This window comes from Ursus americanus, chromosome 2, assembly GCF_024610735.1.
Source record: "Ursus americanus isolate L20-20 chromosome 2, mUrsAme1.1.p, whole genome shotgun sequence".
Taxonomy (NCBI): domain Eukaryota; kingdom Metazoa; phylum Chordata; class Mammalia; order Carnivora; family Ursidae; genus Ursus; species Ursus americanus.
The window spans coordinates 64,717,184-64,735,593 of NC_142128.1; the positions used below are offsets into that span (position 1 = coordinate 64,717,184).

Consider the following 18,410-nt stretch of genomic DNA (forward strand, 5'->3'; position numbering starts at 1 on the left):
ATCTGGACCTCAGCAAGGTTATTCCACAAGGGACCTTATGAAGTTCTTGTGGACAAGATGGGGAAATTGACCAGTTAGATGGTTTATGAGAGAGTTGGTAATTTCATTAAATAACCTTACCTAAGTGTCAGATTCAGGACTTTGTTCTTAGGCCTATTTCATTACTCATTTCTGTTGTCATGTAGTTTCATTGGATTAGGGGAAACAGTACAAATTCACAAGTGGAATTACTCGGGATAATGATAGTGAATCTGCATTAGTACAGATTCATTCTTCAAAAAGAATCTTATGGGCTAGGTTGAATCTAATACCATGACATTTAGTAGTGATAACTGTAAGATCCTGGACTTAGGTCAAAGGAATCAGCTGTACAAGTACAGACAGATTAGAAATATTTTTTTTTAATTAGTGAATATTTGGGGTGCCTGGGGGGCCTCATTTGGTTAAGCATCTGACTCTTGATTTCAGCTCAGGTTTGATTTCAGGGTCGTGAGTTCAAACCCCATGTTGGACCCTACGCTGGGTGTGGAGCCTACCTTTAAAAAAATTAGTAAATATTTTAATCAATTTTGAGATTAGTTTGAGTCAAAACTATGACAGAACCACCAGTAACAACCTACATTGATAGACGTGTAAGGTAGAATGATACTGTTCTAAATCTTCCCAATCTCAGTGCTGATCAGACTATAAGTGATATATTATATTTGCTTCAGAGATGATCTTGTTAGAGTATAAAAACATACCTAAATGTGCCCCGAAAACAGGAAGATAGTAAAGAGGTTCAAGCCTGTCATAATAATAATACCTACTTTTAATTTTATCCCCTTTGTATACCTTTTGAAAAGAAATCGTAGTAGGCTGTTTTCTTTCGTTGATATCCTTTGAAACACCATAATGGGTAGATAGCCATAGTTCTTCTGAAATCAGACCACCAGGATTCAAATCTCTCCTTTACAATTTCACAATTTAATTGAGTTGTTTAAGACTCGGTTCTTGCAAATCCAGAGACTGAAGCTTGTCTATGGTAGAATTATTGTTAAATGACACACAACTTGATGTATCATGATGAAATTCATTCAAGGGTAAGGAGAAAATAATTTGAATCTTAAAAATTAGTAGGAGAAAAAAAACCCTAGAAGGTTACTTACAAGAATAAGAGTAAATGAGCATTTTAATCTCAACATTGGAAGCTTAAAGAAAGGGGGGGGAATCTATCATTAAGAGCTATGAACTGTAGGCCAAGAATTTATACTTAGAGAAGGTATCATTTACAAATCTGTATTAAAGGGGCACCTCGATGGCTCAGTTGTTTAAGCATCTGACTTTGGCTTAGGTCATGATCCTGGGGTCCTGCTTAGCAGGGAGACTACTGTCTCTCTGTCCCTCCCACACCTTGTGTGCATGTTCTCTCTCTCAAATAAATATGTAAAATCTTTTTAAATAATCTTTATTAAGGAAAAACAGTATATGCAAGGATTCAAGTTGTATAATCCATATAACAAGTCTGCAGAAACTACTGGAAAATTTCTCTAATCAAACAAAAAGGAAAATGGATCAGCGAACTTAAATAAGATGAAGATGATAATGAATACTTGTGTGTGTGTGTTGGAACTTTTGTTCATGTGTTGCACAAGATTTCTTGCAATTGAATCATTTTATGAAAAAAACTCTAATATTAGTCTGGTATTAAAAGTACTAGATTTTCTCTAAATCATCCAACAGAAAGGGAAAGTTTTTCTAGAAAATATTATATATAAATGTGTTTAAACAACAGAACTCTTAAACATATATATCAAAAATATTCAATATATAAGAATAACTCAAAAAATATAATTACATTATACCTCAATAAAAATAGGACAGTTTGGTGTTTAAAAATAATCAAACTATGAAGGCATCAAATTTCACTTTTATTCTAAAATATACATGTTATGACTTATATGACATGTTTGAAAGCACTCCTATATATGATATATATGACATATTATGTAAATATGACATATTTTTAAACACCTCGTGTACATGATATATACATACTATGACATAAATGTCACATTATATATGATACATATATCATATGTGTCAAATATACAATATATAGTATGACATATTATGTATGACATTTAAAAATACTTCATATATATAATATATGTCATATATATTATGGCATATGTATGACATATTTTTAAATATCTCATTCTCCAATTAAAATTAGTAATAACAATCAAATGTTTACCATAATCTTGATTAATTTGGATATTAAGAAATATTCTTAGTCCATTTCTCTGATTAAAAAGAGGAAAACTTGCCTGAATGACTGGTTTCAGGCGTTAATAAGAATATTATTTTTCTGTATAATGTGGTGAATGGAAAAATTTTTTGTTTCTCTATATTTCTTACACTATTTACAATAAATAGAAAAATAAATTAATGAATGTTATGCTACAAAAAATCCCACTATCTCCCTACATTGAGTTGGTTTGAGAAGAAAACCCAGGGCTCTGATTTCTGTTGAGAACAGAAAAGAAAGGAAAAGAACATAGATGATCTGAGCAATAAAATCATTACTTTCATCTCTCAACCAAGATGCTCATTTAATCAACCAGGGCTAGGATATACAAACTCAAGAAGACTTCATTAATAGGTCTGTGCACTTTTATTCCTCAAGAGTTTTTGTACAAGTTTATGTATCATGTGACCCACAAGATATAATTTTAACTTCATTAGCAATAATTTCATCACATATCCCTGTCATCTGAATTTTATAACTTTTCTTGTCCTAGAAACCCTGTTGCAATGAGCGAAATTATGCTAATAAGAGGATATAATCACCAATGAAACAATTCATTTCTAGTTTTATTTTTTTATTAAGGTAAAACATTATTTATACTGTTTTTGTTTCTTTGTATTGCAAGTGAAGCCTTGTGATTTTCCAGAAATAAAACATGGACGTTTGTACGATGAAAATAGATATAGACCATACTTTCCAGTAGCTATAGGGAAATATTATTACTATTCCTGTGATTCCAATTTTGTGACTCCTTCACGAAGTTACTGGCAGTACATTACTTGCACACACGAAGGATGGAACCCAAAAGTACCATGCCAGAGTAAGTAAATCTTTTTATAATTGTATATGTGTAAACATTTCAATTAGTGGGGGGAAAACACATGAGTACAATTAAGCCTTGTCTGACAAAAATAAGGCCAACAGATAATTTTTATGAGCAAAAAGACCAAAATAGGTTTTTCCTTTAGGAGGAGCTCTTCATAAAAATCACATTAGAGCTAAAGATAGAAGCTTTTCAAAAATACCTATAACATTCATACTATTTTAATTATAAAAACTGAAGATAAATAATATTGAATATTGATTTTTTTTGTACACATTCAGTAGTAGTTTTAGTTTTTCTTAAGTTACGTGTTATTTTTGGATACTTAAGCATTATAGTTTAAATAGTGTACAAATAGGTTTAATTTACATTTTGACTGAATTTATGGGTTTTTAAAATTTTTTGTTCATCATTTTTATGATTTTTAGGACGATGTATTTTCAATTATTTGAAAAATGGAGATTATCCGAGGCAAGGACAAACATATTTCCAAGGTGAATCTGTGCCAGTTAAATGCAATTCTGGTCACAGTCTTCAAAATGAGCAGACTGTAATGACATGTACAGAGAATGACTGGTTCCCTCCTCCCGAATGCATTCCTCTCAGTAAGTAAATGATCTGAGATCCCAGTATATTTATGGCTTTCTAACCCTCATCTATATTAACAGTAGCAAAATGTTAAATCAACTTTCTTATTTCTGCCAATGGATATACTTAGCTTTATTTTTCCCAGTATGTATGAGTGGATATACAAATTTCTTGATACATATATAGCAAAATAAATGTCTAGTGGTAGGTATTAGTCAAGAAAACAGTAAAAGAAACACAAAGAAGAAACCTGAAATAAGACAGTTACACGGCAGTGAAGGGAAGAAGATGGCAGTGGAGTAGGAGGAACATTGGCTTGCCTCGTCCAATGAATACACCTAGATAACCATCAGATCATCCTAAATACCCCAGAAATTGACCTGAAGACTGGCAGAACAAATTCCACAACTAAAGGTTGAGAAGAGGCCACATCGAAGAAGTAAGATGTACAGAGACACAGTTTGAGAGAAAGAGATTGTGGCCACTAGGGTGGGGAGAGAGCCATGGTCACAGAGAAAGGCAAGAGACAGACTAACACAGAAGGGAGCACATGGGAAAAATGAATCACCATAACAATTGTCTTGGAAAGTGAGAGGGACCAAATTTCATAATTCTTACAACCAGTGGGGTTTAAAGCCTATGGTTTTAAAGGTCAGTGTGCTTGCCTCTGTGACAGCTCAAATGGGCATTAGGGCTTGGAGAAAAGGCAGCCAAGCAGTCTGTGAACATACAGCTGGAAAGAGCAATCTGAAGAGAACCCAGGGCTCACACTGAGGAGTGTGTTGCAGAAAAGCAGTTTTCACAGAGAGATCCCTTTGGGAACAAAGGAACTGGCAGGTGCCATTTCCCTCCCCCATTCTTCAGCATAAACATGGAGCCACCTGTGGGAACCAGCACAGGGCCAGCACTCACTACCTAACTTTCTTGCACCAAGTCCCACCTCCCTGTGCTCCACCCTTCCCGGTCATGCTTGCCTAAGTCCCAGTGCAGCCAACTTCCTCCCCCAGGAGACCCCAAAACACAGCCCTCACATCTCCCACCCTGGGAGTTTTGGTGAGCTTTGATTCCAGCAGTGGTGGTAAGATGTCTCATTTCACAAACAGACCAGAGCACACCTAGGCAAAGAGGGCCTCTGCAGATGACTGGCCTGAAGGATAAAGCAGTCAGAACACAACATCAGTGTGCATACACCACACATTGGAGACACTCCCTGAAGTGTCAGGCCCTGGGGAACAGGGGTCACAACACTACAGAGCACTACAGAACCTCTTCTTCATAAGCCCATTACCCTCAAGAACAGGAGAAGTTGCTGACTTTCTGAACAAAGAAGCATGCACAAAAATTTAGATGAAATGAGAAAACAGAAGAATTTGTCCCAAATGAAAGAACAATACAAGGCCACAGCCAGAGATGTCAGTTAAATATATATTAGCAAGATGCCTGATAGATAATTTAAAGTAATGATTATAAAGATACTCACTGGACTGGAGAAAAAAGTCAAAACCATAAGTGAGAACTTTAACACAGAGATAAAGGGTAACATAGCAGAGATCAAGGGCTCAATAAACAAAATGAGAAACACACTTGATGGAATGAACAGCAGGCTGGAAGAAGCAGAGGAATGAATTAATGACTTATAAGACAGAGTAATGGAAAGTAATCATGCTGAACAAAAGCAAGAAAAAGGAATTAAGCAAAATGAGAATTGACATAGGGAACTCAGTGACTCCATCAAACACAACAACATTCATATTATAGAAGTCCCAGAAAAAAAAAAAAGAGGAAAAGGGGGGCAGAAAAATTATTTGAAGATATAATAGCAGAAAACTTCCCTAATCTGGGGAAGGAAACAGATATCCAGATCCAGGAGGCATAGAGAACCCCAAAAAATCAACAAAAGCAGACCCATACCAAGGCATGTTATAATTAAATTGGCAAAACATAGTGATATAGAAAAAATTTTAAAAGCAGAAAGACAAAAACAAAACAAAACAAACAAACAAAAAACAAACAAAATTCCAGTAACGTATGTGGGAAAACCCATAAGGCTACCAAGGTATTTTCAGCAGAAATTTTCCAAGTTGAAGAGAGTGGTATGATAAATTCAAAGTACTGAATGGGAAAAATCTGCAGCTAAGAATATTCTATCCAGCAAGACGATTATTAAGAATAGAAGGAAAGATAAACAGTTTCTCAGAGAAACATTAATGGAGTTCATGACCACAAAAGCAGCCCTGCAAGAAATATTAAAGGGGACTATTAGTGAGAAAAAGAAGCCAAAAGTGACAGTATGAAGGTAGGAAACACAAAGCAGTAAAAATGAATATTTCTGTTTAAAAAAATCAGTCAAGGAATTCACAAAATAAAAGGATGTAAAATATGACACCATAGACCTGGGGAAGACAGGAGTAAAGAATGGGTTCAAACTTACATGACCATCAACTTAATATAGACTGCTATATGCAGAGGATGTTATGTACAAACCTAATGGTAACCACATATCAAAAACCACTAATAATATGCAAAGAATAAAGAGAAAGAAATCTAATATGTCCCTAAAGAAAACCAGCAAACCATAAAAGAGAGAAAGACAAGAAAGGATCAGAGAAAATCTTCAGAAACAACCTGTTTTGTTGCAATAAATACATATCTATCAATAATTTCTTTGAATGGAAATGGACTAAATGCTCCAATCAAAAGACATAAGTTGACAGAATGAATAAAACAAGACCCATCTATATGCTGCCTACAAAATTCATTTTGGAACAAAAGTCACCTGCAGATTGAAAGTTAGGGGATGGAGAACACTTATCATGCAAATGGATGTCAAAAGAATGCTGGGGTATCAATGCTTACATTGGACAAAACAGACGTTAAAACAAAGACTGTAACAAAAGACAAAGAAGGACAATGTTTAATAACTAAGGGGATAATCCAACAAGATGTAACAATGGTAAATATTTATCCACCCAACATGGGAGCTCCCAAATACATAAAACTGTTAATAACAAACATAAAGGATCCAATCAGTAATAATACAATAATAGTAGGGGACTTTAACACCCCACTTACATCAATGGACAGATCATCTAAACAGAAAATCAACAAGGAAACAATGGCTTTGAATGACACACTGAACCAGATGGATTTGACAGATATATTCAGAACATTCTACCCTAAAACAGCAGAATACGCACTCCTTTCAAGTGCACATAGACTATAACACATATTAGGCCACAAAATGAGACTAAACAGATTCAAAAAGATCAAGTTCATGCCATGCATCTTTTCTGACCACAATGCTATAAAACTAGAAGTCAACCACAAGAAAAAAATCTGAAAGACCACAAATACATGGAGGTTAAGTAATATGCCACTAAACACTGAATGGGTCATGAGAAAATAAAAAAAAGAAATTAAAAAGTACATGGAAACGATTGAAAATGAAAACACAACAGTTCAAAACCTTTGGAATGCAGCAAAACTGATTCCAAGGGGGAAGTTTATAGCAATACAGGCCTAGCTCAAGAAGCAAGAAAAATGTCAAATAAACAACTTAACCTTACACCAAATGGAGCTACAAAATCGACAAGAAACAAAACCTAAAATCAGCAAAAGGAAGGAAATAATAAAGATGAGAGCAGAAATAAATGATACAGAAACTAGAAAAATAATAACAGATAAATGAAACCAGGAGCTGGTTCTCAGAAAAAAATTGATAAAATTGATAAACCCCTAGTCAGATTTATCAAAAAGAAAACGGAAACAAATAAATAAAATCACAAATGAGGGAGGAGAAATAACAACCAAAACCACAAAAACACAATTATAAGAGAATATTCTGAAAAACTGCATGCCAACAAATTGGACAACCTAGAAGAAATGGATAAATTCCTAGAAACATAAACCTACCAAAACTGAAACAGGAAGAAACAGAAAATTTGAACAGACCAATTACCAGAAAAAAAAAAAGAATCCGTAATCAAAAAACCCCAATAAACAAAAGTTGAAGATCAGATGGCTTCACAGGTGAACTCTACCAAACATTTTTTTAAAGATTTATTTATTTTGAGAGAGGGTGGGGATGAAGGGGCAGAGGGAGGGGCAGAGAGAGAATCCAAGGAGACTTCCTGCTGAGTGCAGAGCCTCACTTAGGGCTGGATCTCATGGCCCTGAGACCACGACCTGAACTGAAGTCAAGAGTCGATGCTTAACTGACTGAGCCACACAGGAACCCCTCTACCAAACATTTAAGGAAGTACTAATACCTATTCTTCTCAAACTATTCCAAAAAAAAAAAGAAAAGGAAGAAAAGCTTCCAAATCTATTTCATGAGGCCAGCATTATCCTGATACCAAAACCAGATAAAGACACCACAAAAAAGAGAATTACAGGTCAATATTTCTGATGACACAAAAGACACAAAAATGACACATAGACACAAAAATTCATAAAGATACTAACAAACTGAATCCAACAATATTTTAAAAATATATTCACCACAATCAAGTGGGATTTATTCCTGGGTTTCAAGGGTGGTTCAGTATTTACAAATCAATCAATATGATACATCACATCAGTAAAAAGAAGGATAAGAACTATATGATCATTCCAACAGATGCTGAAAAAGCATTTGACAAAGTACAACATCCATTCATGATAAACATCCTCAAGAAAGTAGGTTTAGAGGGAACATACCTCAACATAATAAAGGCCACATATGAAAAACCCACAGCTAACATCATCCATAATGGGGAAAAACTGATTTCTTTTCCCCTAAGGTGAAGAACAACACAAGGATGTCTCACCACTTTTATTCAATATAGTACTGGAAGTCCTAGCCACAGCAATTAGACAACAAAAAGAAATGAATGAAAGACCTAAATGAAATCCTAGAAGAGAGCACAAGCAGTAACTTCTCTGACATCAACCACAGCACCTTTCTAGATAGATCCCTGAAACAAAGGAAACAAAAGCAAAAAACAAAAAACAAAAAAAAAAAACCTATTGGGACCTCATTAAAATAAAAAGCTTCTGCACAGCAAGGGATACAATCTACAAAACTAAAAGTCAGCTTTTGGATTGGGAGAAGATTTTTCCAAATGACATGTCTAGTAAGGGGTTAGTATCCAAAATATATAACAAACTTCTAAAACTCAACACCTAAAAACAAAATAATCCAATTTAAAAATGGGCAAAAGACATGAACAGACATTTCTCCAAAGAAGACATAGATGGCCAACAGACATATGAAAAGATACTCATCATCACTTATTATCAGGGAAATGGAAATCAAAACTACAATGAGATATCACTTTACACCTGTCAGAATGGCTAAAATCAATAGCACAGGAAACAACAGGTGTTGACAAGGATGTGGAGAAAGGAGAACCCTCTTGCACTGTTGGTGGGAATGCAAACTGGTGCGCCCACTCTGGAAAATAGTATGGAGGTTCCTCAAAAAGTTAAAAATAGAATTTCCGTATGACCCAGCAATCATTCTACTGGGTATTTACTCAAAGAACAAAAACACTAATTCAAAGGGATCCAAGCACCCCTGTGTTTATAGAAGCATTATGTAGACTAGCAAAGATAGGGAAGCAGCCCAAGTGTCTGTCGATTGATGAATGGATAAAGAAGAGGTGGTATATATATATAATGGAATATTACTCAGCGATAAAAAAGAATGAAATCTTATCATTTGCAACAACATGGATGAAGATAGAGATTATAATTTAAATGAAATAAGTCAGAGAAAGATAAATACCATATGATCTCACTCATATGTAGAATTTAAGAAACCAAAAATGTGAGTAAAGGGGGGAAAAGTGAGAGAGAGAGATACGAACCAAAACCAAAAACAACAACAAAAACCAACTCTAACTGTAAAAACAATGTGATAGCTACCAGAGGGGGGAGAGGTGGCAGTGGGCAGGGGGCATGGGTGAAATAGGTGATGGGGATTAAGCATTGCGCTTGTCATGATAAGCACTGGGTGATGTATGGAATTGTGGAATCACTATATCATACACCTGAAACTAATATAACACCGTATGTTAACTAACTGGATTTAAAATAAAAACTTAAATACATACAGACATACATATATACATTCAATCTAGAAAAGAATAGAGTGACACCAGCAAGATGCCAGAATACAAGTTTCTATTCTTTCTGGCAAAGAACACCAGTTTTGACAATCACCCACAGACCAGAGCATCTTTGCGGAAGTCTGGGAATCTAGCAGAAGTTTTAGCACACCATTAGAGCAAAAAGATCCAAGAGTGGGTGCATTGAAGTGGGTGAAAGGAACAGTTTCAATTATCTCAGTCACTCCTCCCCTAAAGTGGCACAATTCAATGCCAAGAGAGACCCACTCAGACTGCAACTTCTCCCCTGGGGGAAAGAATGTGTGAGTTAATATCTGGCTTCCTATGCTCTGACCAAAAGGCCCATTTCTTTCTCACCACATCCAGACTATGAGGTGATCTTCATAACTGGGGAAAGCTTGGAGCACAGCAATCAGGGCTCAGAATTCATCAAGGGACAAATATCCTATTAACCACGTTGCAAAGACAAAGAGAGAATTTCAAAAGCAACAAGAGAGAAGAAAATGCCTCATGTACAAAGGCAATTCTATGAGAGGTGTTTATAGTGATAAATGCCTACACTAAGAAAAAGAAATGATTTCAAATATACAACCAACTTTATACATTAAAACAAACTAGAAAAAGAAGAACAAACTAAGCCTAAAATTAGCAGAAGCAATGGAATAACAGAAATCAGAGAAGAAATATGTGAAATAAAGGCCCCCCAAATCAACAAAATTAATACTTACCTTTTGGAAAAGATAAACAAAATTGACAAACTTAGAGCTGATTAAGAAAAAAGAGAAAAGATCAAATAAAACAAAATGAGAAATGAAAGTGGAGACATTCAACTGATGCCACAGAAATACAAAAGTTCATAAGAGATAAGCATAAACAATTACACACCAGCAAATTGGATAACCTAGAAGAAATGGATAAATTCCTAGAAATACAAAACTTGCCAAAACAAAATCATTCAAGAAATAGAAAATCTGAACAAACCAATAACAAGCAACAAGACTGAATCAATAATTTAAAATATCTCTGGAAAGAAAAGTCTGGGACCAGAAGTTTTCATAGTAATTTAAAGAAGAATTAATACCAATTCTTCTCAAACCATTCCAAAACTTTGAGGGCAGGGAGCACTTCCGAAACTACTTTGCAAGATCAGCATTACTTTAATACCAAAGCTAGACGAGGACACTATAAGAAAAAAAATTATAGGCCAGTATCACCGATAAACATAGATACAGAACTGCCCAACAAAATATTAGCAAACTAAATTCAACAGCATAGTAAAAGATTCATACACCATAATGAAGTCGGGTTTATTGATGGGCCTCAAGATGCAAATCAGTACTGTGATAAACCCCATTAACAATACAAAGGGTAAAAATCATATAATCATCCCAGTAGAGAAAAAGCATTTGACACAATTCACAATCCATTTATGATAAAAACTCTCAGCAATTAGGTGTTGAGGAAATGTACCTCAACATAATAAAGGCCATAAAGATGAAGCCCATAGCCAACATCATATTTAATGGTGAAAAGCAGAAAGCTTTTCCTCAAGGATTGGGAAAAAGACAAGGATACATACTTTCCCCACTGCTGAACAAAGGGAAATAAAAGGTACCCAAATAAAAAATAAAGAAGTAAAATTATCTCTGTAGATGACACATATAGAGAAAACCCTAAAGACTCCACACAACACACACACACACACACACACACGCAAAAACCTGTTGGAATTAATAAATGAAGTGAGTAAAGTTGCAGGATACAAAATCAATACACAAAAATCTGTTATGTAATGAATAATGAACTATCAGAAAGAGAAATTTAAAAAACAATACCATTTACAATAGCATGAAAAATAATAAAATACCTAGGAATAAATCTATCCAAGGAGATGAAAGACTTGTATTCTGAAAACAATAAGACAATGATAAAATAAAGAAGATATAAATAAATGGAAACATAATCTATGTTCATGGATTGGAAGAATTAATATTGTTAAAATGTGCATACTACCCAAAGTGATCAATAGATACAATTCTTGTCAAGATCCCACTGGCATTTTTCACAAAAGTAGAATAAACAATCCTAAAATTTACACAGAACCACAAAGACTCCCAAAGAGCCAAAGCAATCTTGAGAAAGAAGAGCAAAGCTGAAGGCATCATGCTTCCTGATTTCAAACTATATCATAAAGTGATTAAAATGAAAACAATATCATATCGGCAGATCAATGGAATAAAATTAGAAGCCAGAAATAAACTCATACATATATCCTTAATTAAAACTTGATAACAGTGCCAAGAATACACATGAGGAAAGTAGTGTCTTCAGTGACTAGTGTTGGAAAAGCTGGATATCCACAAGCAAAAAAAAAAGGAAACCACAATATTAAACCACTGATGAAAAGTAACTCTAGACAAATTAAAGATTTAAATATGACTTGAAACTATAGAAGTACTAGAAGATACATAGGGAAATATCTTCTTGACATTGGTCTTGGCAATGATATTTTTTGGATATGACATCAAAGCACAGACAGAAAAGCTGAAATAAAACTATATCAAATAAAAAAGCTTCTACTCAGCAAATCAACAAAGTGAAAAGGCAACCTATGGAATGGGAGAAAATATTTGCAAACCATAGATCTGAGGAGGGTGTGTGTGTGTGTGTGTGTGTGTGTGTGTGTGTATACACATATATATTGACAGCTCAATAGCAAAAAAAAATCCAATCCAATTAAAAAATGAGCAAAGATCTGAATAGACATTTTTTCTGAAGAATACATGCAAATGGCCAATTGGTACTCAAAAATCACTAATCATCAGCATATGCAAATCAAAACCACAATGAACTATCACCTCATGCCTGTTAAAATGGCCTTTATTAAAAAGACAAGAGATAACAAGTGTTGGTGAGAATGTGGAGTAAAGGGAACACTTGTATACTTTGGGTGGGAATGTAATTTGTTATAGGCATATGGAAAACAGTATGGAAGTTCCTCAAGAAGTTAAAAAAAACTACCATATGATACAGCAATCCCATTTCTGGGTATATCTCTGAAGGAAATGAAATCAGTATCTTGAAGAAATATCTGCATCCTCATGTTCATTATAGCTTTATTCACAATAGCCAACATACAGAAACAGCCTAAGTGTCCATTGATGGATGAATGGATAAGGAAGATGTGATACATATATATATGTACAATGGAATATTATTCAACCATGAGAAAAAAGAAAATCTTGCTATTTACAACAACGTGCTCAAACCTAGAGGACATTATGTTAAACGTAATAAGCCAGAGGTAGACAAATACTTTGTGATTAAACTTGTATATAAGATCAAAAAAGAAAAAAAGAAAAGATCAAATTCATAAAAGCAGAGAGTAGACTGGTAATTATCAGGGGCTTGCAGATGAGGGGAATGAGAAGATGCTGGTCCAAGGCTGTAAGCCTTCAGTTATAAGATGAATAATTCTGAAGATCTAACTCACAGCATGATGACTATAGTTAGTAATAATGTATTGTTACATTATATTGTGTTATACAATACAATAATGTATTGTATAGCTGAAATTTGCTAAAAGAGTAGATATTAAGCATTCTAGCTAAAAAAAAAGTTGTGAGGTGATTAACATGATTTTGAAAATCATTTCCAAATGTATGTGTGCAACAAGTCATCTCACTGTACACTTTATATATATAATTTTGTCAATTATACTTCAATAAAGGAGGAAGAAAAACATAATAGACATACAAAATATAAGGAGATAAAAATCAAAGTAAATAACTATAAAACATAATCAAATAGCAAAGGAAGTCATCAAAAGTGGAAGAAATTGAAAAAACAATTGCAAAACAGAAGACAGTTAGCCAAATGTGACTAGTGAGTGTTCACCTATCAATAATTCCTTTAAATGTAAATGAATTAAACTTACCTATTAAAAGGAATACAGTAACTAAATAGGTAAAAACCAAGAACTCACCTTAGATTTAAAGACACAATAAGCTAAAAGTGAAGAAATGGAAAAAGATATTTCATGTGAATGGCAATGAAAGAATGCTGGAGTGACTATACTTCTATCAGAAAAAAAATTGACTTTATGTCTAAAACTGTCTCTGGAGACAAAGAAGGTCATTATATAATAATAAAAGAGTCAATTTAACAGGAAGACGTAGCAATTTTCAACATAAGTGGACCCAACATTGGAACTCCTAAATATATAAAGCAAATATTGACAGATCTAAAGAGGAGAAATTGACAGCAGGACAATAATATCAGGAGACTTCAATACCCCACTTTGAATAATGGATAGAACACCCAGACAGAAATTTAAGAAAGAAGCTCTAAATCTGAACAACAGTATAAACAAAATGGACCTAATAGATAGATATGGAATTTTCCACCCAACAGTGGAAGAGTACATTCTCCTCAACTGCACATGAAAGATTCTATACAGTATCTTTTTCAAGCACAATGGAGTAAAACTAGAAATCATTAACAGCAAAAGGAATGGAAAAAATCACAAATATGTGGAAAGAAAACAGCACACTCTCAAACAACAATTGGGTCAAGGAAGAAAGTGCTAGAGAATCTTTAAAAATATCTTGAGACAAATGAAAACAAAAACACAATGTAACAAAATTTACAGATGCTGCAAAAGCAGTGGGAAGAGGGAAGTTTTTAGTGACAAATGCCTACATTAAAATAGAAGATCCTATATAAACAACCTAAATTTATGCCTCAAGGAACTAGAAAAACAAACCAAGCCCAAAGTTAGAAGGGAGGAAGTAATAAAGATTAGAGCAGAAATAAATCAAATAGAGAATAATAAAACACCCTATTCCACCATCTCCCCAACAACAGTCTGTTTTTTTTTTTTCAAATGTATGTGCATGTTGGATTTTCTTTGCTTTTCTTTTTCTGATTTCTTAAGGAGAAACAATGAGTCGATATGCAGTCTATACTTTTCTATTTTATCTATACAATCGTAAAATTTCCTTTTCAGCACTATTTTAGTATCATCTCACGAAGTTTTATTTAAAATGTTTTTCTTATCATTCAGTTCAAAAGACTTAATGTCTATTTATTTACTTTTTTATTTTTATTTATTTATTTATTTTTAAGTAGGCTCTATGCCCAGCATAGAGCCCAACACAGGGCTTGAACTCACAGCCCTGAGATCAAGACCTGAGCTGAGAACAAGAGTCAGATGCTCAACCCACTGAGCCACCCAGGGGCTGCTTTAATGTCTTTAAAAAAAAAAGATTATATACTTTAATTCCATATCCTGAGTGTTTAATATTCCAAGTATCTCATGTCCAGTCTACTAGGTGCCCCAAGTGAAGGAATAAAATTACCAATTATGAAAAAATATATACTTCATGTTTTCTCCTTTGATGTCTTCTTTGTCCACGGGTTAGTCAATAAATAAAGCTGAATTTTGTGAAGAGACCTGGTAACTGACAGAAGTCTTCTTTTATTGTCTCAAGTTAAGTTATACATAATTTGAGGATCATCATTTTGGTCTTAGAAGATGAATGAATGTAATGTGTTGATCTGTGTCATATTCATTGAACTCATGTATCCACACGGTTTTAAGTACCCAGTTATGATGACAAACATTTCAAATTCTCAGAGTTGTAGTAGCTATGGTGGCAGATGCTCTGAGATCATCATCTGATCTGAGATACCCCAGTTACTTAACTGAATGCTAGTGTTGCGAAAGAGATCCTACGTATGCAATATTTAAAACAGGTGCCTGGAAAAGGTCCTTTGCCAGTAGAGTTCTGGCATGCTGTAGGATTCTGGATCCATTAGACAAACAAATTTCTAGTAACCTCCCAGAAGGGATTCTGAGTATTCAAAATATTGCCTCTTCATTCCAAAAAAAAAATTTAATGAACTATCCTGATTTAATATCTTTGGAAACTCACAACTTATTTTGTCTGTCACTAGAATTTGGGTGATTCAGATTTTCTGGGTTTTCATTTGTAAATGACTGCTGATTTTTTATATTCTTATGTTATTTGAGTCTTTATAAAAATGTTTATTTATATGCTTATCTTTTCCTTATACTTTCTCCCTTTCAGAAAGATGTTTAAAATCAGAGACAACAATTGAAAATGGATTTTTTTCTGAATATGAATTTGCATATCCCTTGAATAAACAAACACAATATCAGTGTAAATCAGGATATGTAACACCAAATGGTAAAACTTCAGGATCAATTACATGTCTGGAAAGTGGATGGTCACCTCAACCCACATGTATTAGTGAGTAATTTTATGTTCATATTCATTATCCTGATGATCGTTGTGCAAAAGTTTACTTCAACTTAATTCTTTTCTGGGGGGAGGGCCTGATGTGGTTCCCATTTGAAGATAAATTAAAAAATATATAATTTTTTTACTATTAAGATTAATCACTATTTAAACCTTTATTAACATCATTCTAGTATGGTGTTAACAAAATTTGAGACTTTTAACACTTTACTTCCTTATAACAAATTACAGACAATAGAGTTATCTCTCTATTCAATCTTGGTAAGTTTAAAAGAATACACAGCCGCAGGAATATATTTGGAAAAGAAAATCAGCATGGGAGCTTTAGAAATTATTATGCTATAAAGTAGAGTTTTATAGAAAATTTAAAAATTTACTTGCATTGTTGAAAAGTCATTCAACTAATCTGGCATATTTGTAAAGTAGAGGTTTATAGAAAATTTAAAAATTTACTTGCATTGTTGAAAAGTCATTCAACTAATCTGGCATATTTGTCACACTGCTAATGAGTTTGGCATCTTAATTCACAAAATGCTATTCTGCTTTGCTAGAAAAATATGATACATCTGTAATGGCCAATTTTATTACAAGCATGGGATAAACACATAAGTATAATTGATTGAGAAAAGTGTTCTTAGAATAAATATTTCACAGTGTTTAAGTGATAAGAAAACGCTGTGTAGAAACATTTTTTTTCATTTTGAGTAATTTTTTCAGGACAATGATTTAGCACTGGTATTCTTAGATTCTTTTAATATGATATTTAATTTGTTAGCTCATACTAATTGATAAAGCTATTTTTACCACCTTAAGATGACACTTGCTTATGTTGTCCATTAAGTAATATTAGAAATGAAACCTTAAATTCTATTATGCATTAGAATTTTGTGACAGGCCAGTATTGGAGAATGCCAGAATCAAAAGTAATGGCACATGGTTTAAGCTCAATGACAAGTTGGACTATGAATGCCTTGACAGATTTGAAAGCAAAGATGGCCGCACAGGTTCCATAGTGTGTGGTGAGGACGGTTGGTCTTATAAACCAGGATGTTATGGTAAGTGCTATTTTTTCAGATGTGGGAAAATTTTATGAACTGACGCTGGATAGGAGGCAAAGAAAGGATTATTCAGCTTATTTTCAAGGCATGTCAGCCTTTAGATTAATTTCATGATTGAGAAAATCCTATAAGGCAGTCTTAAGGAAAGAAAGAATATAGGGGCGCCTGGGTGGCTCAGTTGTTAAGCATCTGCCTTTGGCTCAGGGCGTGATCCCTGCATTCTGGGATCGAGCCCCACATCAGGCTCCTCCGCTGGGAGCCTGCTTCTTCCTCTCCCATTCTCCCTGCTTGTGTTTCCTCTCTGGCTGTCTCTCTCTGTCAAATAAATAAATAAAATCTTTAAAAAAAAAAAGAATATAAGTTTATTTAGATTTTCTGAAAAGCTTTTCTTTTTTTTTCCATATGTTGTGCTTGTGGTGGGGAAAAGACTCAGGAGTTTATGCAGGGTGAGTAAGTGTGGGGATTGGGATAGGGTGATGGCCGACAAGATGCAAAGCAGACCACATTCGAGATCTAGTTTGTTGGTAGAAAATACAGCTGGTGTTTACTAAATATTGAATGCAAGAGGGAGTAATAATCAAGGGATTCACATGCTTGTTTTAAATTTTTTTCAAAGCAAGCAGGTAAGTGGCAATGCCTTTTTGTAAGGTGGTGCTGACAGAACAAAGAGCACTTTGGGAGGAACATCACAACTTTTGACTTGAGCACATTATGGTTGAGCTGCCCGTGGACAATCAAAGTTGCTTATGTGAACTACAGAGTTAAATATATATGTCTAGCTAAGAGATACATATTTGGAATTATCACCCAAATAAATGATGATATCAAACTGGAAAAGAATACAGAATAAAAAGAGAAGAGAGCTCAAGACTGAGCCCTGAAGCATTCCAACGTTTAGATGTTGGGCAGAAGAAGAGTAAGTGGCAAAGTAGATGGAAAAAATGAGGACCCAGAGAACCGGAAGAAGAAAACATTTTGGAATGACTGTTCTCATAGACGTGGAGAGAAGAAAATGATGAAAGGATAAGGAAGTATAAGTGAATCCTGTGGAGTCAGCCTGGTCAATTCCAATTCCATCATTTACTAAATTTCATCATTGACTAAACATGTATCTTAGGGCAACAGCCAAGCTTATTTGAAGCTTGTTCACTCTTCCTCATCTGCAAAATGTTTTAATAATTACAAATGCTCTAATATGTCAAAGGATTGTTTTTCTTTTTAGTATGATTCTAATACTTAAATTCCAGTTTGTAATTT

General features: G+C 34.1%; 1 protein-coding gene across 2 annotated transcripts in view; it reads left to right on the forward strand.

Moving 5' to 3' along the window:
• The window catches only part of LOC123803758 (complement factor H-like), a 73,052-nt gene that overhangs the window by 36,596 nt on the left and 18,046 nt on the right, over positions 1–18,410 (forward strand). For both annotated transcript variants that reach the window (XM_087856495.1, XM_087856500.1), the window contains exons 8-11: positions 2,916–3,110; positions 3,542–3,718; positions 15,904–16,086; positions 16,977–17,150. In XM_087856495.1, coding sequence (XP_087712621.1) covers positions 2,916–3,110; positions 3,542–3,718; positions 15,904–16,086; positions 16,977–17,150 — 729 coding nt within the window. The remainder of the gene's footprint in view (positions 1–2,915; positions 3,111–3,541; positions 3,719–15,903; positions 16,087–16,976; positions 17,151–18,410) is intronic.